The 25,902-nt window shown below is 42.4% G+C and overlaps 1 protein-coding gene across 40 annotated transcripts in view; it reads left to right on the top strand.

Moving 5' to 3' along the window:
* MAP2 (microtubule associated protein 2) overlaps positions 1–25,902 on the top strand; it is a 242,159-nt gene that overhangs the window by 187,274 nt on the left and 28,983 nt on the right. For 27 of the 40 annotated variants that reach the window (XM_080398343.1, XM_080398375.1, XM_080398344.1 and 24 more), the window contains 5 exons: positions 3,791–3,904; positions 6,217–6,294; positions 18,251–22,048; positions 22,294–22,500; positions 22,918–23,052. In XM_080398343.1, coding sequence (XP_080254469.1) covers positions 3,791–3,904; positions 6,217–6,294; positions 18,251–22,048; positions 22,294–22,500; positions 22,918–23,052 — 4,332 coding nt within the window. Of the gene's footprint in view, positions 1–3,790; positions 3,905–6,216; positions 6,295–12,714; positions 15,894–18,250; positions 22,049–22,293; positions 22,501–22,917; positions 23,053–25,902 lie in introns of those variants that run through there. The other 13 variants (XM_080398373.1, XM_080398369.1, XM_080398372.1 and 10 more) reach the window with 6 other exon arrangements.

Below are 25,902 nucleotides of genomic sequence, written 5' to 3'. Positions count from 1 at the left end.
AATAGCTGCCCTGTGAGGATTTGACTTACCCATTGGATCTGCTATTTATAGTGTCCATTAGTACAAAAGTGTCTGTCCTTTTGCAGCAGTCATGTACAGGAAAAGCAGTGCTCTTCTGGCGAACTGCCTATGCCTCCTGTGTCACCCAAAATATCCATCAACAGAGTGTTCAGAAGTGAGCCTTTCTTGATTAAAAAAAACCAGCCAGACAAAACAAAGCAAAAAAACAAACCCAGAGGCCATTTGTATTTTTATTTACTGATTTTGCATTGAAATTTCTATTTTTCATGAGACAGCCTTTCACCCCCAGCCATATCTCCCTGTGGAACGTAATCTTTGTCCCAAGCAAATTAAATCAGGAAAAGAGCTGAGAGGGTGGGAACTGCCTTCCAGGCTTGGAGAGCTCATCTGCACCACAGAACCAGGCAGGATATGAACAAGTATAAATTCTGTAATGAAGGAGACCTTTTTTAATAGGCATTTGTCTTACCTTGCTGGAAGGAGGCTTGCAGTAGCTTGGGTGATAGAGAGCAGGTGACCGAGTAGGTTTCCTTTAGATATGCTCCAGGGTAAATCTGCATATTCTGTATCTGAAAAATTAATTGGAGTCTTTTCTTAGAAGTTTCATGTGACAATAAGCTTAAAAAATTGATTCTCCTAACATCTTCCTAACGGAGTCTTGATTTGCTCATCTGAACCAGCAGTACAGACTTGATGATGTTACTTTTGTCGGTAGTGTTCTGATCAGTAGATTCATGGAAATTTTGATAGAAGGGTCATGTGTCACATCCTCCAGGTGTGAAGCGGGTAGTGTCAGTTGGCGTGGGGTCTTCTGGAGCTGTGGTACTCTGCGAAGCTCTGTGCCGTTCTCCACGCTCACCAAAGCTGTCAGGGCAATACTCTTTCCTATTCTGAAAGAGCGGAATCTGAGCAGGATATAACTGAAGGATGCTGTGTGGTTTGTTTCCTACCCACGTGTCCCACCCATGCAGCATGCCAGCTGCGTGGCGTGGGACAGGGCACCACGGGTCTGCGGGAAGAGGCTGGCCAAGCTGCAGGTTCGTTCTCCCAGTTTTCCCCTGTACCGCTTGTGCTTTGCAGTCAGTGTGTCCCTCACAACACGGGGAATTGTCAGGACCTGTAGTGATTCCAAGGGACCATTTGTGTCCACCTCACTGCTCTGCAACAGCAGCACCACGTGACAGCCTGGGAGGGTCTGCAAGGTATCTATTTCATGTTTCTCACAAGAGGAAGGAACCAAGAGGTGCCAAGAAGCACCCTCAGCATCCAGCAGGTGTGGAAGCAGGAGAAGGTAGAAAAGCCAAAAAATGAGGTGCAGGCCTTTGAAAGGCAGCTGGAAGAGTGATGGACTTTAAATCAGTGTCCCTGTTCTTTGGTCCGTAGGACTAGCCACATGCATGACTTGGTTTATGGGGGTTATGGTGCTTGATTCGATCTGCTTAACCACAAAGTGGAGTTTTATCTCACGCTAGGGGCGCGTTCTGAACAGAGGGACAGAGAACTACGGCTGCCATTCGCAGTCTCCTGCTAATACATCTAGGCATACATCTAGGTGTCTATATCATGTGTCGTCCTTTTTGTAAATGTATTGAGCTCCACCTTGAAACCAGTTGAGTCCTTTCCTGCTGTGTGGAAGACTGCCAGAACTTCACATCCCTGACAGTAGGAAAGAAGCGTTCTCAGATTTCTAGTCTGAATTTATCCTTGGGAAGTTTATACTCACGTATTCTTGGACTAATGTTTTTTTATATCAGCTGATTTTTTTCATTGCTTGGAACATGCTCTGACATATTCATCCATCTACTCTTGCTATTGGCTGGAGCAAATAAAACTATTGCAGTCACTTCCCTCCTGGCGACCAGTCAGGAGGGAAGTGAATTGTAAGATACAAATACCAACAATTATGAATATTCTTTGTTGGTAGGTGTGTGTGTTTTAATATCTCATTATGTAGTTTGTGCAAACGAAGGATTAACATAGCACTTTGTTTTTAGATAAACACAACTATGAAAGTCAAGTAACTCACATCTGTGCTTTTGGGGAGAGAAAAATCGGCTTTTCTAAAAGACAAATGAAGAGGAATAACTTTACATTAAAAGTACAAGGGAATTCTGTAAGAGTACTAGCTATGAGAAGAAATCATCGTTATTAATCTAATGGACATCGTTGGGGTGGTTGCTGTAAAGTTACATGTAGGGCATTGATTTAAATATACTTCCCCTTCCCAGCTGGTCCTTGCCTGAAGGATGCAGTAATGGGTGAGCAGAGAGCTTTTATTTCTGCCCCCAGGATGGTGATTAATGGGGGCTCGGCGAGCGTCTCCTGTCAGGAGCAGGGTGTTTTGCCGTCTGCCATTAGAACCCTCGGTCTCCACGCGAGGGGTGGCTCAGCACTGAAATTCTTGCTCCGTTTTCAGGGGTGGGCCCAGCTGTGCAGCTGGTGGGTCTGCAGCTGTGCAGCTGGCTGCCATCCCTAGGGCTCAGCTCCGTGTGTCAGGTGCTGGCACCCTGCATTTGAAATACCTCTCAGCCAGCACTCGGAAACAGCCGGGGAGTGAAGGAGTTTATTTCCACCAAGTTCAGCTGTGAGAGGGAGGAATATTACTGAGCAAGGGAGAGTGGGCTAACGGATAGGAAAACAAAACCCTTTTTCTCTGAATTCTTTTGTAGATGATTCTGCTGGACTAACCCGTAAGTCCTGGATTTGCTGGATCAAAGGTGTCTTAACTGCCCTGAGGGCAGGAAACCTCACCGGTTACTTCCACATGCAGTCCTGTGCCTGGTGACGTTTCACTGCACTTTTGAATGGTTCTAGACCTGAGATGAGCTACAGTTTCTCATTTTAGAAGCAATTACTCCCTGAGCGGTCCCACCACCATCCTCCACTCACCAGAGCACCCAGTTTCTCAGCCCTCTGGGACATGCCACACATCGAGGGCAGCGGGGAAGCCTGGGCACCCAGGTCTGTCAAGCATGCGGTGCCTCAGCTGGCTTCACACACGTCCCCCCTTCCCAGCACAGCCAGCGAGTGCGAGCGGCTGGGAGCCAAGCCTTTTCCAAGACCAGGGCCTGAGAGCCCACCCCATTAAACAAATGTTATCCTCTGCAATCCTTCTGCAGGGTGTTCAGACCTACTGTTTAATTAAAGCTTTATCTTGCAGTCTTAAAAGGGGTGAGGAGGACAAAGCATACATTTTAATCATACAGAAATGTTATTTGGCCCTTCTTTTTCAAGTCCTTCATCAGCATAGATGTCTGTCTGGGAAGTGCCTTTAATGCGTACTAACTGTGTGCTGATGAGGAGGAAGTATCATCCAAAGTGCATGTACGAATGCAGCTAACTCCATATATTAAATGTCAAGAAATCCCATTACTCAGCTGGCCCTTCTACCCCTGTTTGCAAAACAGTACCTGCAGAAAAAAAAATTCTAGATGTTTAATAAATGATCATCTTGAAATTTTGCAGTTGCTGCACGTTGTCCCTAACAGAAAGAACATTTAATAATGATGCTCTGTGCATCATACTGTAAAGGCTGGGGTCCTGTTTTTTATAAATAATCACTATTTTCCACTGAGATAGATCTTTGGAATATCTGGTCTTTCTATTTTATTTTTAAAGATTTGCTCATACTTCAGGAAAAAAAGATTACCTTGTAAAGATGGATTGTCAGCCTCCATTTTTTATTGTTTAAGCTAATCTTTATATTTTTAAAACATTGTTCTCATTAGCATACTTTTCTTTGTTTTTTCTAACTTTGCTGCTGCCACAGAAGAAGTGTCTGCGAGGATAGTACAAGTAGTAACAGCTGAAGCTGTAGCTGTTCTGAAAGGTGAACAGGAAAAAGAAGCCCAGCACAAAGACCAGCCTGGACCACTACCTTTAGGTAAAATGAGACAAAGAAGTTTCAAAGTATCTTTGTGTCTGCAAATGTTTATATATTACAAAAAACACTGCTGTGTATTCACATACATTATGGTCATGGATAAACTGCGTCACTGGATAAATGCTGGAACCACATAATAACAGCGGTATCCTTGTTGCCCCAGTTCTTCGTGGCCCTGTGACTGTCTCACTCGCTGTTTGCTCTGACAGCAGTTCTCCACCTGGGTTCTGACTCCTGAGTGGCACAGCTGCAAACGTAGTCGGTGGCAGTGCTTTTGTGGCTGTGTTTGGTGGGACCCAGCAGCACTCTGAGCCCAATTGTGTTCATCCACGTACAACATGAGAAAGACTGATGGATTGATGTCTGGAGAGGCATGTGAAAAGAGAGGCTTTGCTGGTTGGCAAGAAGATGGAGGAGGAGCACCTCAACAGGAAGCAGAGGGGAATGGGGCACAGCGGGTAGGGATGGGAGGGAGGCTAGCAGCCGGGCAGGGTGAAGGGAGATTGTGGGAGAGGGAGTTATAGGTGGTAGAAGCAAGTGGGAGTGGTCCAGACTGGGATTAGTACCACTGCCGTTGGTCCATGCTGTACCCCCATGCTTCTGCTGGTTCCCTTGTGAAATGTCCTTCTGAAATACAAGTACGCGTGTGTGTATATATATATATATGGATATATAAGTGAAGTATACAGCTGTTTGTACCTACAGTGCTTCCTGCCTGCCAGAAAACTTCCACAGTAGCTCAAAACTTGTACACCAAAGGCCAGAGAAAGGCCATACTCTGTCCTGAGGTAGAGCCAGTCTTGCAAGCCTACCCCAGGATAAGTTCTGCCCGAGTGCATGTACATTGTGATCAAATCAAAATAATGCCTTCTGGTGTTTTCCCCTCAGGCACTCTGTTTGGTACAGTGGCTGAACCCTGCTCAGGAATGAATTCAAGTCAATGAGTAATTTAGAATATTTATTTGAAATTTGGTTCCCAAGGTCTTTTGCTTCATTGAACTAATTTTGTACTGCAGCAGGGAGATGTGTTGCTTGGTATTTCCCTTTTTTACAGAGACTCAGTTTACATGGGAGACCCCAATTCTGCAAAACACTTCACACGTACTCACACAGATTGCTTCACTGGGGTCTGGGTGAGGCAAAATGGATATTCAGTTCCATCTAGTCAGATAAAATATTTTAAGAATAGTGTGAGGAGAATGTCTTTAGTTAGCAACTGTTGGTGTTACAGTTCCTGTGGTCAGTGACTATTAAATAAGCGCGAGTAGAATTGCATTGCGATGAAGATATAAATACTCTGTCCCTGGACAGCACATCTTAAGGGCAAGTCACATAAGGGTCTTTCCCAAACCACACAGAAAATCAGTAGGAAAAGGCCTAGCAAATTCTGCTGGGACTTTGAAACTGGCATTTCTATGCTTGGGAAGAAGCCCTGAATCAGAAAAAGCCTGTTGAGAGGTGCCATTTGTAAGACAGATCTGTTAAAACAGATTTGTTGGTTTTGTTGTTTGCTTTGTGGGGTTTTTTTAAAAACATTGGTTAAGCTCCAGTATTGGATCTGGTTGTAAAGAAAAAAAAATTCTCAGTGATCGGTACGAGATCAGATGCACAGGTTATGCTGAGTTCATTTAAGAAGCAGTTTGTTTAGTATTTCAGTCATGCTTGAATTGAAATAACTGAAAAAAACATCATCTGGTTTCAGCATCTTGTAACTGAGAATGAATCTAAAGCCTAGTCTAAGTGCATTTAAGATTTCACTGTGCCTTTGTCAGCTGAATCACTGTTACGTCATGGCTGACATAAGTTCCCAATGTTGATGTCTTTTGTATTTGGACAGGCAGTTTTTTCATGTGTTCTGTGATTAACCTTGAACTCAGCAAAAGGAAAAAATAATTACGCACAACATTTTTCGTTCATGTACTTAGGGTAAATTGGAGATTGGATGCCAATTTCTGATAGTCACCATGAACTTATAAAACACTCATGTTCAAATGCTTTATTGTTGTTGCCTTGGGTGTCTGAAGGTTTTCTAAGGGGCAATACTGATTTAAAAGATTATTTCTTAGTTTTCCTTTGTATTGTACTAGATGACCAGAATTTTGAAAATAGTTCATACCATCTGAAATTAAAAAAGTCCTTTTATTATAACTAAAAATCTATGTATTCTGAAAGGGTCTACCTGAAAATCCACTAGGCAGAAGTCCCCATTGAATAATCCTCTCAGCTGGGCAGTACAGGTTGACTGCAGAGCATCAAGTGCCGGTCTCCCTGGAATTAATTGCTGTATCTCATTTTCATTGTTCAATTTCCAGCAGTCGAAGAGTCAGCCAACCTGCCTCCTTCCCCGCCTCCATCGCCAGCTTCCGAGCAGACTGCAGCTCTGGAGGAAGGTAAGGGTCTCCTGGATGTTGCAGTGCACAGCTGTCAGCAGAGGGATGAGACATGAATCCAAAAGATGGGGGAATCAGAAAACGGAGATTCATTCTGCACCTTCATGTGAAAAGATAAAGCATTCCCCAGCAATAACGCCCCATCTGCACACCAGCCGCAGTGCATGGATGAGGTAGACACTTATGCACAGAGGTAACTGACAGGATATGTTAAGTGCATCCATGTTTAAAAAAAAAAAAGAAAAAAATATGGTAATGCTCACCTTTTTACTTGTTTTATGCTATATGCAACAACACGTCTGTTGTCCCAATGTGGTCACCAAAACTGTGATTCAAGTATGGGTCTGTTTGGCTGCTTTTTTTTAATTACCATTAGCTTTGTTTTAGGAATCTTAAATGCATGAAAGCAAGGAGATTCAGAGTTGAATTGTTTCTTTGGTCTTTGACATCTAATTCATGCTGCCATGCCTGTGTGTATTGGGGGTTCTGTACACAGAGTGCAGGAATCACATTCTCGTCTCACAAGACAGATTTCTCCTCTGTTCTGCACAATTTCAGCAGCCCATGATTACTGCATTTTGCTCATGCTAAAATCTCCTCCAGCAAAGAACTTCAGTGTTGGCTTAATTTTAAGCAGAGGCTTAAATCCCAGTGAAGTTGTCACAGCGGTAAGCACGTGTGTCAGTGCTTTGTTCAACAGACGACTGCTGCATCAAGGCCATCAGTATAGGGAGACAGCAATACGTTACACCTGAGCTGTATCATGTGGGTAAAGAGGGAAGGATTTGGGTTCAGAATCTCCAGAGGACTGTCAGTTGAACTCTGCCAATATTAATAGCGTTTTTATCTGTCCATTTATTTCCTTCTTGGATTTTCTTTTAGCATTTTTTCTTTCTTTTTGTTAAATAAGTGCATGAAAATAGTTCCTTATCATATGCTGAACAAACTTGGTTGGTATCTTAACGTGGAGCCTCTATTAATTTTGCAAGTGGATGGTCACTATTTCATGTGCTAACATAGTGTGACTGTTTATCAGGACACTGCAATTAGGCATGTTTCATCCTGCGGTCATTTTTGAGATCATGCAATTACAAGCTGTGTTAACAACAGCCTTTGTCGGTCCGCTGTACTGGATGTGGTTAGCAACCAATATAAAGAATTTGATTGACTGGTTTGTTTTTTTTTAAAAAAAACCATCTGCCCATGGTGTGTTTAAAGAAATATTACAGCAGTTCCTAGACTCATCACCCAGAGGTAATGACAATCAAAACTACTAACTGAAAAGGAAGCTAGTAAGGCATTAGCAAAGGCTTTTAGAATTATTACTACTATTTTTAATATATAGTTCACTTGACTAGTTCAGCATATGCTTTCTGATTTTTTTCATATCGCAATAAAGGGCTTGTTGTTCTGCTCCAGGCCAATGTCAAGGTTCTTCCATTACCCTTATCTGAGGATTAGCTTTGTGTGCTCTTTCTATCAGCAGTATTATTTGCACCTATTTTAGGATTTTATAAAGTACTCGTATCGATTAATTGGCAAGAGGTGGTAGATTGCCCCCTAAGCAAATGGCAACCATTTTGCTAGTTGTATTAACACAAGAAGGTGGCAAAACACTATGGAACTCAAAGTTATTATGAACTACCAGACTGTGCTGTTCCCAGCTGTGCATATGACTCGGCAAGTCACTTAACATCATTGTTTTTCTCTTTCCTTGCATGTAGAATTGAGCTAATATAATAGCACTTACTTACCTGCCCCTCAGGGGTGGTTGCAAGGACTGAAAGGTCAGTGTTTGGGAGACATTTTGATGATTTACTCAATGCCACAGTTTTTTAAAAGTCATCAAAATAATTTCCTTTAAGATCAGTCAAAAGAGACTCTTACATGACAAGATTTTGATTCAACTCTTCAGTTTTCAGAGCAGATGACCTGTATAAATCCTAAAAGTTCAGGTTTGTAAGGCAAGTATTGACAGAAATGATCCGCTGAGTCATTAATGCATTCTGCTGGAACCTTCTTGTTTATGTCCAGCTCTGAAACTGGATCTTACGGTAGAGTTGGTTGATGAACGTAAGGAACTTCTTGATAAAAATTTTGCCAGAAGTATATTATGTTAGTTTTTCCCAAAATATCAGTGTTGTCAATTCATTGTAATTAATAGTAGTAAAATTATCTTATATTCTCCTCTGTGTTAGATGTGGCCCTTATTTTCTGTGGCTAAGTCAAGCTTTTGCTGACTTGAGTGAGCCAGACCTGTCATTTTCATTCAGGCAAAGCTCCCATTCAGAAGAGTTTGCCTCAGTAGGGTTTGACCCAATTTTACTGTACTTGCTTAAATGTTCAGTTCCCTGTACCATCTGGCTATCCCATCCTCATGCACCTTTACATTGTCTGTCTGTCTTTCTGTTCTGTAAAATACAATATATGAATTTAACAGAATTCTACAGTTGTTGAACAAAAAAGGTGTTTGGTGTGTGTATCTACCTCAGACCTCCTTTTTTCTCCTTCTCTTGGAATGTTTTCCTAATGCACTTGTCAGTATGTGTTGCATTGCTTTGAATGCAAAAGAGACTTCCTTCAGTCATAGCAGGAAGGAAATCACTGTTGTAGATGTGACAAAGGTGGACATGGCCAGCCATGCAGCAAACACAAATTAAAAAAAAAAAAGGTAGAAAAGACAGAGAGGTTTGTGGGTCAAGTGTATTTCATGAGAGAAGGAGTCAGTGGATGTAGGTTTCCTCCTTTCATTTGGCTGCAGAAAAAACGATCAGATGAGCCTGTCCCTTTTTACGGCTGCAGAAGGTAAGATAACTAATTTACCTTATTGAAATTATTTCAACTATAGTAACATCATTTTGCTTAGGAAATGAAATTTTCCCTAGCATAGTCAAATCCTTTTAGCAGTTGCATCTGGACATGCAGGGCACGTACAGTATTTTCTTGCCAATTTGGCATTTCTTTTGTGCTCTGCGCCTTTTGACAATGGTCAACAATGTCTTCATGTAAACATTTTTTCTAAATGTTGCAAGACAGAAGGATGCCTTTGACAGACTGTCTTCCATTTTGAAACAGGCATTTCAGATTAGGCTTTATATACCAAATAAAAGTATTTTGCAAACTGAAAGGAACCAAGTGTCCTATAAAAATGGATCTATTTACAGTGAAAATTGCTTCTTGAAAGGCATTTTCAAAAGATACCTGCAAGCTAAAGCAGAATTAGCCCTTGTCAGAAGTGATTTTAATATTGGACTTCAGAATAAATTTGGGGATTTTTCCCACGCTTTGAGATGAAAAAGAACTATTAGAAGGGACTAATTTAACAAAGAAAGGATTTTTCTTGTTGCTGAAATAAAAGCATATCCTCCTTTAAAGATTCTGTTAATGAAATTATCTGCAGTAATTTTGAAAATACCTTTATTGAAACTGACAAATAAACAGTGTAAATCTGTAGTAGCCACAGACGTAACAGCCCCAAACGATACTAGACTTTGCACTCCTACTGATTTTAGGGCATTACAGTAATATGTATTAAGCATTTTTGCAGCTGTCAGTTCCTGTAGTTTTAAGGAACAGAGGCAGGGCCTATGGTTTTTGCCTACAATCATTGAGAGCCTATAAAGAAGGAATTTTCAGCCTTGTTTGCAACAGTACAGAGAAGTCCTGGGGTTTCATCTTCACTCTTGTTGATGCATTTTACTTCCGAAGGGCCCATGGATTAATATGACCCACAGCTGGAAGGAGAACCTCCCCTTTTGTACATCCTCCTTGTCTGTGTTCTGCTTGTGACCATATGAGTCCTCTGTTCTTTTTTCCACGATGTCCCAGTTCCGGCAGAAGAGGTGGCAATTGCATCAACCCTTTCCACTCTTGTCCACAGTAGTGCATGGACTAGTGTGAGGGCACACTGTGAAGAAGCAGGAGTTGTAGTTTTGAATCTTCTCAGGTTTAGGAGGGAGTTGATTCCTGGTCTCCCACACCCTGAGACATGTCCTCTTTCCCTACCCTTTTGGAAACTGTGATCTCCCTTGAATCTGTCACTGAATTTTGTAGAAGTTTCTGTAGAGAAGAAATCCACAGGTTCTGCATTGCAGGTGGATCAAAACGCTTCCCTAAAACCTTACTGCTGAGTCTTAAGTATGAGGGAAAGGTGGGAGCTCAGGTACAGCCCTGTGTTTAGCATTTCCTATTGCAGTGCTCTGCTTGGCAGAAGCAGGTTGCTGGCTTATCTTAGATGTAGGTAGACCCACACCTACCTCTTCTAAGCATGCATAAACCCCTGAACCTGGGGTTTGAGTTCCACTACAAGAGTGAAGCAACTAAACTATCAGTGGTTCAGGCACTCTTTGTGCCCTGAAGAAAATGGTGAGAACTGTTCGCTTTAAACTTAAGTTCCAGGGGTGGTATTTGTGTACGTACATAGGTGCACGTAGCATACCTTCAGTCCTGGCCAGCCTCGGGGCTGTCACAGGATCTTAAACGTGGATAATCGGGCTTTTGCAGCACGGTGGCACATATTGGAGTTAACAGTATTGCTGTCCATTAATAATTTTTCTTCTTTTTTGTGGATGATTGAGCCTGAATGGGTTGATGCTGAGTGTTCTTTTTCCCAGGCAGAAGAAATACATGTCATTATGTTACTGGGCACTTGCTGCCATGTTGGTGCAGAAAGCAGAGGGTGCTGCTTTTAAAGACATAGATGTTGTCTTGTCATGGTGTGCTATAGAAAGAAACTTAAAACTTACCGTTATTTGCTAGGAAGAACGTTAGAGCTCTTATAGATGGAATTGTTTTGTATAAAAATTGCTTTCCAAGACGGGTGATGGCAGTTCCGACAGCATTCACGAGCCATCTTGTTTTCGGGTCACACACAGAGGTCTGGTTAGTATCTGTTACGCTGCCTGTGTTAAAGCCTTGCTTTCTGACTCAGTTTTTTGGATCTGAGAGGGATGTTTTGGAGGCTCTGGGGAAACTCATTTAAGTTGTAATTGCCTGGAGTAAGGCCAAGGACACCAGGCATGGAGTTGTTATTGAAGCTAGTAGGAAATCCAGTGGGATAGCTGCAGCTGCTAAAGGCACCCCAGGAATGTAGTGTTCATCAAACTGCTAGTTGTCATACACTGAGAATGGGCTTAAACTTATTTTCTCTGGTACTAGATGCTTAATGTTTCATAGCTCTATTCATGGCAAGAGGGCACCTTAGCCTACATGAGCTCTCCAGTCTCTAAGTTTGTATGGATCGGATGGTAGGCCAGTCATTTTTATTTGGCACTATTGTTTTTCTTTGTTTTGCAAAACGCCACCCAATCTCCCCGTCCCTGTAGCTGTCAGTAGCTGGTGTAGTCCTGAGATGATTAGGTGATCATCTGCGATGCTACAGTGGCGGGTGAATAAAGCTGTCATTCCAAAGCACTGCCAAACACCCGGCTGGGAGCTAGTTCACCCACAGAAACGTGACACAACAGCACAAAATACAGGACTAACCAAGACTGCCGTGAGCAGCTTTATGTGGCCTTTATCAGGAAAAAAGGTAGCTAGCTATTTGGGGAAGGGTTTGTTTTGCTTGTTTGAATGTTACTTATTTATAGGGAAAAGAAGAAGGTGGGGAATTTTGAAGCAGATACAATGAGAAATAAAACCACCACTGACCAAAGTGTAAGCTGGTTTGCTTTTTAATTAAAGGGCTTTTAAAAATCTACGCTTTCAGGTACTTCACCTGATGACTATGAGGGATACAACCGTGTCAGGATACTTCAGAGGTTTTTAATACAGTCAGTCAGCTGTATAAGACATATGAGTATCAGTGCAAGTTGTGAGATGTGGTCTGTGTACAATGTGTTCCTCCAAGTAATGAGTTTTGAAATTGATTTATTCTGACAGCTTGTTTCTGATCTTCATAAACACTGTAGGAAATGCCACATACATGGCGCATGTGTTAAAATGCACAGCTGCCTCATCCCTCCATCCTGCACTAACCCGCGCCCTGGCTGATTTCATCCACAGTATGACATAGTGGCTAGTGTTGCTAGCGCATGTATCCATCTTGTCTTGTCTTTTCTGTGTCTGTCTGTCTGTCCTGCAGTTTTTGTCTGTGTGTGTCTATTTGTAGATGAAGGGGCGGAGGATAAGGTGGGACTGCTACACCACTGCCCAGGCTGTGGGCCTGCTGCCGGCAGGGAGTGGCGTAAACACCTGGCCCCCTCCATTTCAGTGTCTGTGCCTGATGATGAGCCCTACAATTCGGATGAGGAGTACTATGAACACCCTTTGTTCAGCTCAGAGTGGACTGGCTCTAGTACACGCTCCAGTGCCACAGTGAAGAGCACAGAGGTCTTGTTGGGCCATGATGAAGGTGAACTGAGCATGGTCCCATTTTGTTCCTCTTCCCTTCTACCCACCTGACATCCATTCCATTATATATGTGCCTGGGATTGCTGCTTTCTGGGGAGGGAAGCCTAGTTGTGTTTTCTCCCCACATGGAAATGACGCCCCTCCAGAGTATCTCCATGTCAAAGTGAAGCTTCAGCATGAGCGATGAATGCAACTTTGGGGTCAGTGAAACCATGGTCCGTATTTAAATCGGGGCTCTTGGTCTACTGGCCTGGCTTATAACAGAAGAAAAAGGAGCAGCTAGTTAAAAGAAGCCTAAGCTAAATCGTTCTTTGTGCCAGAGAACTGCTGCCAAGAACAGTGTGCAAAATAGGCCAAAAGATTGTTGCTGGAGGTAAGTCAGTTGATAATGCAATGGGGAAACCCCCATGTCTACCCCTAAGATAGCAGTGGCGGGTCCTTAATTCTCCAGCAGGCAAAGATAATCGGTTTTACCCCAGTATACCCAGGTGACTTCAGGCAGTATTGGGTCATGTTTGATGTCCAGTTGTTTTGTGGACGCAACCAGTTAACATCGTGTCATTTGACTGCAAAGGAGAAGAGAAAAAAAGTTACTGTGTTTCTGTATCCCCTTTTTCTATGGCCTGAGCACATCAGTATCATTTTGTCAGTGGGGGTTACGTGAAAGTGAAATGGCTTTTGGGGAATCAAGGGAGAACCTATTTCAGTGACTACCAGGAACACTGGCTTCTTCTCCAAGGGAAAATAAATCACGTTTTATCTAGCAGGATTTGACTAAGTCAATCTTGGGACACAGGAGCCGAAGTGAAAACCAGTACTGAATCCTCTAAGGGTTTGAGTCCCAGGAAGATGAAGGTGTATACCTGAAATTGCTCACTGGGTCATTCCAAAGAAACCAGCATTGTTCAGAATTAACAGGATAATATAGCCTAACACTGCAACAGCACCAGAGGTGATCAATGCTAATAATTGAAGGTTGTTACAGTCAGCATGTCTGCCTGAAGCTAGGGGAGGCAGAAGATCACAGGAGAGCAGCCTTACTATAGCTGGGTGCCTATAGCTGTACTTAGAGCTCCTTCATGGGCAGCTTCCTTTTCAGTCACATGCGTCTACCTCTGGTGAAAGTGTAAGATCTCAGAACATCTATGAGGAAAAGAAGTACAGAAATAAGACGGATCATCAGTGAAAAGACAGGCATTATGAAACAAGCCTCCCCACTCTGCTGCCTGTAAGCTAGCAGTCTGTTTGGCTTAGGAGAGTCTGCTGCACAAAGGGAGCCTGTAGGATTCCATTGTTAAGTCAGGGGTAACTTTCTACTTTGGTGACTAATTAGTTTTAATCATGCGGCATTGTGTAAAGTGTCTCAAGAAATGGAGGTGTATACTGGAAATTCTTCAGAGTAAAAGGAGAAGCTTTGCTTAATTTTTTTTTAATTGAAAGAGATGCAAATACAAAACTAAATAAAATAAAATTAAAAAAAAAGTAAAGCAAGTTACTCAAGGCAGGGCCTCTTTTAACTGGACACCTGCTGTTCTGCCAGGCTACATTTACAATCTGCCCATGTGTAAATATCCCTGTAATACTCAGGCATCGGTCCAGTTCTGATTCTGAATCTTCTGGCTTCTGTTCATTTAAGATATAGTATGTAACCTTAATTACATTTTTATATGTTATGAATAATGTGTTGTACTTCTCATAGTGATATTTTCTCAGCCTCAGACAGTGTTTGTGTTCCTTAAATCACTCTTTAGAGGCCACAACTGAAGTGGATGGTTGATTGTCTAGCTTTTGCCAGGCCGGTCTCAGGAGAACAATCAAGCCCTGGTAAAGAGGTTTTATTTGAATAATAAGAGGCTGAATACAGCCATTTCCAGATTTGAAACACTTTGTTCTAAGTCTTATTCAGTAAAGGCCTTAATCATGAGACACAGTTTAAACCCAGGGAGGTCACCAGGTTGACTGCAGCATGGCTGCTGGTCAGCTGCTTAAGTATGTTGCTGACTCAAAGGTTTCACACTTAATACTGACTCCTTATCAGAGGGGATACTAATAGAGCAGGGTAATATTCTGTCTGAGTAGCAATGGCCGGAGTACAGTCCAGAATGGAGACTTTTCTTCTGCTGTGGCATGAGTAAAGACTGTTCTTGGTACTACTGTACTGATCCTAACAGCCCATAGGCTGAGTGACGCATTGTAGAAATTCGGGTGAACAAATAGTTATATTGCATTCACTGGTTTCTTTAACGCAGTTGGTGATGAGGAGCTTGGGGGCTAGTGGGGAAGCTAGAAAAGAAAATTGAGGGTCCTTACGTTAAAACTGCGATTTTCATATACAGCGTTCAGATGTCAGGCAGCCTAAGGTAGAAACTGTTTATAATGCTCAGTGTAGAAATCATGGCTGAATTCTTGTGAAACCATTAGTTCTCAGCCATGCACAAGACTTACTGAGACTGTGGAAGTATTTTGCCAAATCCAGGATTCATGTGATAGATTGACTTGCTGGCATTTAGCAGTCAGTGTCGCCAAGGTCAGTGGGAAGAAGTTACTGCCTCATACCTTCCTCCACCTCAATTGAATGTCTTGTACTGGATTAAACGGCACATTTATCAGAAAAGTACCAGTGTACTTTGAGTTCATTGATGCATTGGTGTTGTTGGAGCCATCCATCATTCAATACCATCTCCATTTGCAAAGAATATTTAACCCACAGTCATCTCTGGGAGAGGTATACCTGTAAAACACTTTCAGCTCTCATCTTACAGCGCAAACGTGCTTCTCTGGGGAGATGGGTTTCTTGGTTTGGTTTGTTTTTTTCCCTGAGGAAAATTCAGTTCCACAGTGACTAAAATGGACTGGATAGTAGCAGTCCTTTGACACACTTCAATTCAAAATGCTCAGAGCTGAAAGTGTTACGTAAAAGCAGTCCTATTGAGCTGTGTGCTTGGTGTTTACTGTTAGTGTTGATGTCGCCTCCTTTTTCCATCCCCAAGAAGAAGAACCAGTAGAGAGTCCGATGGCTGTGGAAGTGAAACCTGCTGCTCTTCCTGGGAAGCAACTGGGGAAAGAGCACGGGCCCACTGAGCCTTCGGACCAGGCAAAGGGCCTCTGTGAGGGCCCGTCGGATTCTGGTTTGGATGCCAAAGTGTGTCGAGAAGACAAAGTGCCAAGTGTGGCATCCAGCAGGGAGAGTGTAACCGTTGTGGCGGAAACACCCCTGAAAGACACATCCCCTTCCTCGGCTGAGGAAGGTGTGTCCTCCTTAGGTTTGCATGTCGTTTGCTGCTGATGTAATCCTCCTCCAGCTTTCTCCAGCGCTTTCCAAGGCTGCTTCATTTCCTGTTTTTCCCATTTATTAGTATGACTGCTCTTGTTATTATGCTTGAAGAGTGTGTAGCAGATAATATGGTTGCATAGGTGCTGTATGACAACATGGTTTCCCACCACTGCGGCTGATTCCTGATTTTTTTTACTTTGCCATGATAAAATGTGCTTTGCAGCTAAGCTGATTCCTCTGCGTAAACCTTTTTCCCTCATCTCAGATGTGTTTGCCAGTCACATTGCTATGTATATTTTTTTCTTTTTGGTGCAGAGATTCATCTGCTTTTCTTTCAAAAAGTAGATTTATTGACTTTGACTATGACATAAAGAGGCTTAAACTGTAGAAATGTTTTCATTAGCAGTGTGCAGGTGTTTTGTTTGGTTTTTATTTTTTGGTGTGTGCTTCAGTGCATTCTGGTTTAGCTTCCCTAAAGCTATCGCTTCTTACGTCATGTCCTTGCCATTCATTGCAGTCTACCCCTCCTCTCCTCAGTCATTGCCAGAACTCTGATTTTTTGTGTGTCTTACCTTATTACAAATGTTTACGCTTGCTTGAGTGCCCTTCTTTGGCAAAACCTCCATCACTTCCACTGGGATGCTTGTCTTCATAGTGAAGTTTAGCATAGGGTGTATAGGATGAAGTTCTGATCTGCTTACTGAACAAAATATTTACTGCAGTCGTCTTTCAGTATGGAAGAATTAGGCTTCAGGATTTTCCTTTTAATGGTATTTCTCTTCAGCTAGTGCAACAAGGTGTAAAGGCACGTTGTGAGGAGCAGTGATGTACCCATTTGCTACCTGACTAAGAAATGCTGCATTTGGGAGACTGGTGTTCTAGCTGGCCCAGCTAAAGAGTATTAAATTCCTTTGGCAGTCAGAATATGTTTTGGTGCCATTGAGATTGTTCATTTGCACTACAGTAAGAGGTACAGTAGGATACATCAAGAAAGTCAGTATCTAGCTATTTAATTTCTGAGAAACAAGAATGACATCAACTGAATGGCCATATTTTTATACCTCATAGAGTTTGCAACGAAGTCACTAAAAGTAAAAACATAAAGAAGTAAAATTGCTGTAGTTGTAGACCTCTGTTTTTTCTACCTGTAGAGTTTAGAATGGCCGTTGCTTTTTTTGACTAAATGTTGACATATGCAAGTACATAAAGAATGACCAATACTTTGATGCTAATTGTTCTAAAAAGTACAGATTCATCAGAGCAAAAAGGTGGCTTCATGGACAGATATGAGGGGATTCAGTTGGCCCAGTACTTGTTGTAAAAAGCTTTAGAAAAAACTCATAAAACTTTTTTTGCGCATTGCTGCAAGAAAGCTCTGCCACACTCTGCAGTATATCTCTTCATATTTTCCATGATAGGAAGATTTCCATATAATAGAAATCATTATTTTATTTTTAAAAGAACGAGCTATTAATAATTAACAGAACAGGTATTAAAAAAAGATCGTAACTTGGTATTACTCCCTAAAAGTGTAGTGGCAGACATTGAGAGTAGCATTTTTAGCTTCAAATTGACTTAATTAGGGCCTGATCGACAGTCATTGAAACATGCCAGGTATTCTTTGACTTCATTTACAGCTGAAGGTGGCTGGCCGTTTTGAAGACCAGACCTTCAGGATCTGGAACTATTGATAGCTCTGTTGCTGATTTTACACATACTGGTTTTGTGACAGCAGTGAGATTTCTCTCATTTGCCAAACAGTGAATGTCAAAAATCGGTACAATTGGAAAAACAGCCTCTTCTAACAGTTGTGAAACCTTTTGTATGTGTTATTTCTTTAGTTTAGGCTGTATGTAGAAGAAAAAAGAAAAAAAAAGATACAGAAATGTATCATAACTACGTATGTTTAAATGTCAGCAACGCACAACTGACTGGACTTACTGGCAGACTTTACTAACACAAAACTAACCTAAGTTACAGAGTTCAGCAAAGCATAACAATGAAGTGAGGATTACTTGTGGTTTTGCTCTTGTATATAAACCGTGAAGATGAAGAATTCATACTAAATCATCTCATTTCAGTGGTCACATATTTATATGTGTACAACTCACATTTCCACTGTAAAACCTCATATATTGAAAAGAAACTAGGATTTAACACTTTAAAGCAGATTTCTAGGTGGATGGCCTTGCTGCATGTTTGCATCTTTCTCCCCCTCCTTTCCATCATTCATACCAAGACGATGTTGTAAGCCACATGACTGCCTGCCTGTAAGTGCTTTAAATAATTTTGTTATAAAACCCAAACAAACTACTTCAGATTTACTTGCAGCCACGAAGATGGAATTCCGCATCCAGGAGGGCGCACGCCCTTTCGCAGCAGAACCATTAGACACAAAGCAACATGAATCTGGCAAAGACAGTAAGACTGGTGAGCAACCTAAACATGATGCCTTAGTTCCACAGCCAGCAAAAACAGAGGCTATAGACAAAAAGGATTCGCAGAGCAAAGACAAAGAAAAAATGCCTACACCTCTATCAGAACAGGTCTTAGAAACTGATTCACAAAAGAAAGGGGAAGCCAGTTTGGCAGAACCTGCGGCCAAGCCTCCTCCTCAGGAACAGAAGGACTTGTCATCTGAACTGCCTAAAGGGAGCAAAACAGATGAAAGGACTGCAGATGTGCCCTCATCATCCAACCAGGTTATGTCTATGAAATTTAAAGACGACCTTAAAGATGTCCAAGATCTTGCTGTCAGCCATGGTGAAAGTTCTCTATTGCTATCAGAACCCAAGGCAGAAGCAGCCAAAAGTGAACTTCCTTCAGGCCCAGCTCCTGCTGTCCCCCAGGAGCTTCCACTCAAAGGCAGTTCCAAAACAAAATGGGAAACCACCGACCAACTGTTTGCCAAAGATGTCACTAAAGATGAACAGATCCACAGAGACAGGACGCTAGCTCTGCAAGAAGTCTCAGCAGTAACTGTAGATGGCCTGAAAACACCAAGCACCCAGAAAATCCCTGTGTGGGGGGAGGAAAAGGACCTGACCAAGGATGAGAGTGATGAGGAAGAAAGGTATGACTTCTATGATAAAGGGGAGGCTCGAATATTAGATGATGGTAAATTTACCACAGAGCCTGAAGTTAAGACACTTTCCCTAGACAAAGCAGACTTTCAAAAGGATGATGAAGCTAAGAAGTCACCTGATCTTCTCAAAGCAGAAAAAGAAATGGACCAAAGTGGGCTCCCAGCAATGGTAGACATGAAGAAGGAGGTGCAGCCAAGCACACAGCCACCCCCAGCCAAGTTAGGCCATGAACTAAGCCCCGAGAAAACGGTAGAGTACCCTGATACCACTCAGTTATCCAGAATAACAGAGAAAGCCCCTGCAGCACCAAGTTTAACCACTGACAAGACTCCTACTCTAGAAGCTTCTCAAGAGAAAGATGTTAAAAAAGATACCAAGGAGGATAAGACAAGTGTTGCAGCTCCTCATCAAATGAAAGAAGAGGAGGATCGATCGGGAATGTCGAAGTATTTTGAAACCTCTGCTCTGAAAGAGGAAGCCTTCAAAGCCGAGGCTCTGAAACAAGGCAGTGATTACTATGAGCTAAGTGACACTAAAGAGACTGTGTATGAGCCTTATCAGACAGATCGCCTAATACCTGAAGACAAAGAGGAAGAGGAGGAAGAATTACAGGCAGAATTGGATCAACAGCAGAATGTGCCTGCTCACGAAATAGGTTACAGTACCCTGGCTCAGAGCTTCACACCAGACAAATCTGAAGAACCGAGTTCCCCAACAGAAAGAATGTTCACAATTGACCCCAAAGTCTATGGGGATAAGAGAGAACTCCACAGTAAAAATAAAGATGACCTGACTCTGAGCAGGAGCCTGGGCCTTGGAGGCAGATCTGCAATTGAACAGAGAAGTATGTCTATTAACTTACCCATGTCCTGCCTGGATTCAATAGCTCTAGGATTTAGCTTTGGTCGTGCGCATGATCTTTCTCCCCTTGCTTCGGATATTCTAACTAACACTAGTGGAAGTATGGATGAAGGTGATGACTACTTGCCAGCAACCACACCAGCACTGGAGAAGGCCCCCTGCTTCCCCATTGATAGTAGAGAGGAAGATGAACACATCGAAGAAGAAAAAGCAACGGTGGAAGAAAAAGTCCAGCCTGAGACCTTAGCTGAATCACCTTTCCTGGCCAAAGATTATTACAAAAATGGGGCTGTCCTGGCTCCTGACCTGCCTGAAATGTTAGACTTGGCAGGGACAAGATCTAGATTAGCGTCCGTGAGTGCAGATGCTGAGGTGGCGCAAAAGAAGTCACTTCCTTCTGACGCTGTTGTGGAAGACAGCAGTGCAGCCCTGCCACCTGTGACAGATGAAAACCACGTAACTCTAAAAGCTGAAAGTCAGCTAGAAGACTTGGGCTACTGTGTGTTCAATAAGTACACCGTTCCACTCCCTTCTCCAGTTCAGGACAGTGAGAATTTAACGAGCGACACCTGTCCCTTTTACGAAGGCACAGATGAAAAACTGAGACGTGGCCTAGCTCCTGACCTGTCTTTAATAGAAGTAAAGCTGGCAGCAGCTGAAAAATCGAAAGAATTCCTCAGTGAAAAAGACTTAGGTCAGCATGTCACTGGTGAGTCTGTTCTGGCAAGGGACCTTGAGCAGGAGAAAAAAGAGAAGCTGGATACTGTGCTAGAAAAAAGTGAAGATCAAGTTGACTCTAAAGAGGTCTATCCCATTAAAGGTGCAGAGCCAGAGAAGACAAGACCTGAGGCAATCTTAGAAATGAAAGAAGAAAGTATGGCTGATAAAGTTCACGTAACTGATGATACCAGGTATGACAGAATATCAGCTTCTGAGTTAGCAATAGAGAAGGATGCTGCTGCTTTGTTGATGGAGAAGGAGGAGAAGTCTCTTAGTGTTGTTCCTGAAATAGCTGAGGTAGAAGCTCCAATTAGACCTGATTACAATGCCATAAAGCACGATTTGGAAGTGGCTGCAAGGAGAGCTGACCAAGAATATCAGAGTCAGTTAGAGACTAAGATCAGTGAGGTGGTTTCTCTCCCCCCAGGGAAGGACAAAGCCTCTGTTAAAAGAGCAGAGCCTGAACCCAAAGACATTCAAGAGAAAGATCAGACCATCTTATCCAGAGAAGCAAAGGATGCAGATGTACTTTCCAAGACCGAGCCTAGTTATGTGAAGGACAGCACCAAACTGTTGGAAACAGAAATTAAGGAAAAAGTAACTAAGCCCGATCTGGTACATCAAGAGGCAGTTGATAAAGAGGAATCTTACGAGTCTAGTGGAGAGCATGATCAAGCCCAAGAAGGTTCGAATGGTGAATCCTTGAAACCAGAGGATATCAAAGCAGAACCTCCAAAACCTCCCATGTCTGGGGAAGAGACGCCTGCACAGTTACCAGCAAAGGAGCCTTCTGTGGAGCTTCTTCCAAAAACTGAGCCTCTCCAGGAAGAGCCTGCTGAGATTCAGATGGAGACCATACCACAGCCTGCGGAAGGAATTGAAAAGATTCCTGATACAGCTGTGAAACCTATGGAAGTCCAAAAGCTCCTGCCATGTGAAGTGACAGCTGGGGCTACAAAAGGGGAAGAACATGAAGAAGAAGTAGAAGTAGAGCAAGAAGAAAAAGAAGAGGATAAACAGCATCTTGTGTCAGAAATTCCCCCAGAAATAGACTTTGGGAAACCTACTGCTGGAGAAATGCTAGCCAAGGGTAGCCCAGAAGCACTGCCTGAACTGAAAGGCATTATTGAATCCGTGGTGACAGTAGAGGATGACTTTATCACAGTGGTGCAGACAACAGTTGATGAGGGTGAATCTGCTTCTCACAGTGTGCGCTTTGCTGCTACTCAGCAGGAAGATATCGAGGCAGGGGACTCCCAGGCTGAAGAGGAGCTGGAAGTTGAGGAAATGGTTGACATTCAAGCTGAGCCCAAGGAGGGCTCCCCAGAAGCTCCTGCTTCACCCCAGAGAGAAGAAATCCTGCTCACCGACTACAAGACAGAGACGTGTGATGATTACAAAGATGAAACAACAATCGATGACTCCATCATGGATACAGACAGTCTCTGGGCAGATACTCAAGGTGTGCATTATCCTTTCTGTTTTGTCTGTTAAATATTTTTTCTTCCAATTCATAATGATCAAAAAGCAAAATTATTATAGTGGTAATAGTAATCTCAGCATGTTTCAGAAAATGGTAAAATAGTCTGCCTTTTTTAAATAATCCGTCTGCTCTGTCTTCAACTATTTTTCCCTGCTCCACCACAGTATTGTTAACATTTGTTACTAATCTTTTGTTTGTTGTTATAATTTGCTCTGATCCTACAGATGATGATAGGAGCATCATGACTGAACAGTTAGAGACTGTTCCTAAAGAGGAGAAGGCAGAGAGAGAATTGCGAAGATCATCTCTCGATAAGCATAAAAAAGAGAAACCTTTTAAAACTGGGAGAGGCAGGATTTCTACTCCTGAAAGGAAAATAGCTAAAAAGGAACCTAGCACACTCTCCAGAGATGAAGTGAGAAGGAAAAAAGGTTCATTTAACACTCCCTCTTACAATTTTTTTCTGTTATTAATTTTTTTTAATTATTTTTTACTATTGTACGATACTATCCAATTACTCTATTGCAGATGATGTGCACCTTAACAGTATTCACAGTAGTGCTTTATAATGAGACATTCCACAACTATATGAAAAGCCATGTGCAAGGCTCACTGCTCCACCGGTCCCGTTTCATTGTAGGCGTCCCCACCAATCACTGGGTAACACATCTGAGGTCAATGCACCAGTGCTCCCCCTCTTCCAACTTTGGATTTGTTCATCCCAGTAGAAGCGGCGCATCGGGTTGGAGTTGTGGAGCAGTGGGCCTGCCACTTGATGTATTGTCATATGAAACTGTTTGCTGGGTTTTTTTCCTGATTCTATGTTTTTGTGTTTTTTTTGTCCATAGCAGTGTATAAGAAAGCTGAACTTGCTAAAAAAACTGAAGTTCAGGCCCACTCTCCCTCCAGGAAAATCATTTTAAAACCTGCTATCAAATATACTAGACCAACTCATCTCTCCTGTGTTAAACGGAAGCAGACAGGTGACTGCGTTCTGTTCAGTTATGCAATGTGGCTGGCAAACATAGACATTTTTTTTTTTTTTGTAAATCTCATGGCTATAGCAGCTTCTCTATTTATTTTTTTTTCCTCCAAGAGTATCAGTCTTCACAAATAGTATTGCTTTTGTAGTGGTTTGTATCATCTTTCTTTTCTTTCTTTCTTTCCTGGTATTTTTTTGTTTATTTAATGGAGGCCATGATCATGTATGCTTGTCATTGCTTGGACCTCCCAAGTGCTGTGGTTGTACCTTGGCATCGTGCTTATAGTGTGGTGTTGTAGGAATCTTTACTCATCTTTTTGTTCTTTTTTCTTTCTTTCTTTTTAATTACCCATGGTTTGTTTTTGTTTTGTTTTTTTTTTTTTTTTTTCTGGTGGGAAAATGTTGACAGCTTAAACCATGGTATGCATTTCCATTATTTTGCTTTTTTACTCTCATGCATAATAAGAAGTGTTTCAGACTTATACTTTGTTGATTGATGTTATCTGCATTGACGCTTCCCAATCTATTACTGATGTTTATGCTGTACAGTCAAAATCCACAGGGGGAATCCAGCCACACGCAGCATGAAGCTGAGAGAGAAGAAATCTGAGCTCACACTACGAATGCATTGCAAGCAAAAATCTTAATATTCAGTAGCGGAAGATGAAAAGATGAAACAAATTATTCCTGTTACATCTTGATAAGTGTATCATTATTTAAGGACCAAAAAGAACACTTCCAGCATTTTCATCATACTATTCATTGTTACTGTGAGTTCAGGGTGGAAAGATGAACATCTTCTCTGGTGATCTTAAAAAAAAAGTTTTTGCTAAGAGAGGTCAGGTTTTCTGTCATATAATGTAGCCGCATAGTGTAGCGCAGTTGTTCATCAGTAAAACTCAGGCTATTAAGAGAAGAACCATGCACCGCAGTGCAAAACTGCATAGGCCTCTTCTCATGGCTCAGAAATTAAGAACAGGATTTATTATCCATCCTGTAGTTAAACAGTGCAATACCAAAGGTGTTCCTAAAAAGCCATTCCCATCCAGTTTTGCACCAATGAGTCACCCCTGTTCTAAATTCAGACCAGTCTCGGTATGGATGTGTGACTACTGAAAAATACAGTAAGAGGATAGTTAAGCGAGGGTAGCTTTAATATCATGCCTCAGCTGTATGAAGTGTGTATTGTTTCCTAGTCGCATTCCATCAGCACAACAGAACTAAATACTCAGTCCCATCCCCTTGATCCTGTGAGGGAATCTGGTCCTTGTACTTCCGCCGTCACGAGGAACGGAGCCAGGCAAGGAAAGGCTGATCCAGGTGCTCTGTGTGGCAGGGACGGCTCCTCCTCAGTTTGCAGTTTCTGGGGCTGTGCTAACTTGCACTCTGGACCAGAACGACTCAGGAGTGAGGAATATTAAAAAAGGATTAAAACAACTCTTGCTACCTCTTGCTGTTTGCTGAAGCGCAGCTGGATCGGCTCAGAAGTTATGACCCATCATTGCCATATTGTTTCAGAAGACCCAGGGGGTTCAATGAGCAGTGGAAAGGGGGGTGGGCGGGGAAGTGTCAGGTTTGTAGTGCTCTCAACTTTATTGCACTTCTACAGCCATGTGGTCAGTGCTGTCTTGCCGTCAGGTACTCTACTACTAACTACTACTAACTCCTCTGAATTCTTCTGGCCCATATTGTCCTGGAGAGTCCTGAGTTGTATTTGCATAAGGAAATCTGCCAGGTGCCTTAAATGTCTGCTGCCTGGAAACTGTCAGAGCCTTTTCTCTCTCATTCCAATACATAGTGAAGCAGATGTGTTAGTCAAAGTGAAAAATGTAATACAAAACTGACCTCCCAGGACATTTAAATCCTGAAGTGGAGAGCAACCAAAATGATGGACACAAAATGATCGTAACATTTTCAGTAATGTGGGTTGAACTTTGAGGTTTGGGCTTTAAAGCAGAGGAGCTTGAACCGCACCACAAAGTGAACAAAATTATCTCGTAGAATGTTTCACCATACTCAGCGTTGCTGGAAAATTCACAATAGCCTGTATTTTCTTCTACCTCACCTTTTTATACTTACTGATGGGACTTGAGTGGAGGCTGTGAGAAAGAGTCCAGTGCTATGTGATATCCTAAGAGTGTGGGCAGCCATATGTTAACCTACATATCCTTGAGCCTGAACCAGTCATCCAGTTCTTTCCAGGATCTGGGAATTTAGAGGGACATTGTATGTCTCCCATTTTCCTTTTACATAAAATATAGCACCATTTCTTGAAGCCAGGTTTGACTGTCAGTGTACCTGATTTGGAATGGTCTTGTCAGCTTTAGTGATACCTGGCCAGTGGGCCCACACCAAGTCCCTTGGCAGTGTAGTCTAGACAGCTTTGAGTGTATTGCAGTCAGTGAAAACCTCCATGTTGCATTTCTTGTGGCTTTAAAACGAAACATGTCCAATCATAATGTACAAGTGTCTAAAAAAACAAGTTAATATTTGCTCGTATTTTCTGTGTAGTGGCCTGGGAAATGACATCTTTCCCCTATTTCCTCCCAATACCAGAAGAAAATTCCCATGTCACTGGTAAGCACTGGCAAATACTGGTAACTTACAGTGCTGTATCCACAAGAGTGGGACTGCTTTTGAAGAGACTCATCCTTGCCATTTGAAAAAGAAACTGCATGGCCAACTCTGAGGAAAGACTTGTGAAGTCTTTGCCTTGACCGGTGTAGCTCCATGAATGAAACCCCAATCTGACTGGTGTTGCGTTAGTGGCAGTGAGATGCCGCTGCATTTATGCCATCAGAGCAGTATTTATGGTGGCAAGGCCTGGGCAATTACCTGGCTATGAGTGGGA

The sequence above is a fragment of the Falco punctatus genome, assembly GCF_963210335.1.
Source record: "Falco punctatus genome assembly, chromosome: 8".
In the NCBI taxonomy this organism is placed as follows: domain Eukaryota; kingdom Metazoa; phylum Chordata; class Aves; order Falconiformes; family Falconidae; genus Falco; species Falco punctatus.
The sequence above is the reverse complement of the archived record's forward strand: the minus strand, read 5'-3'. Positions and strand labels throughout refer to the sequence as shown.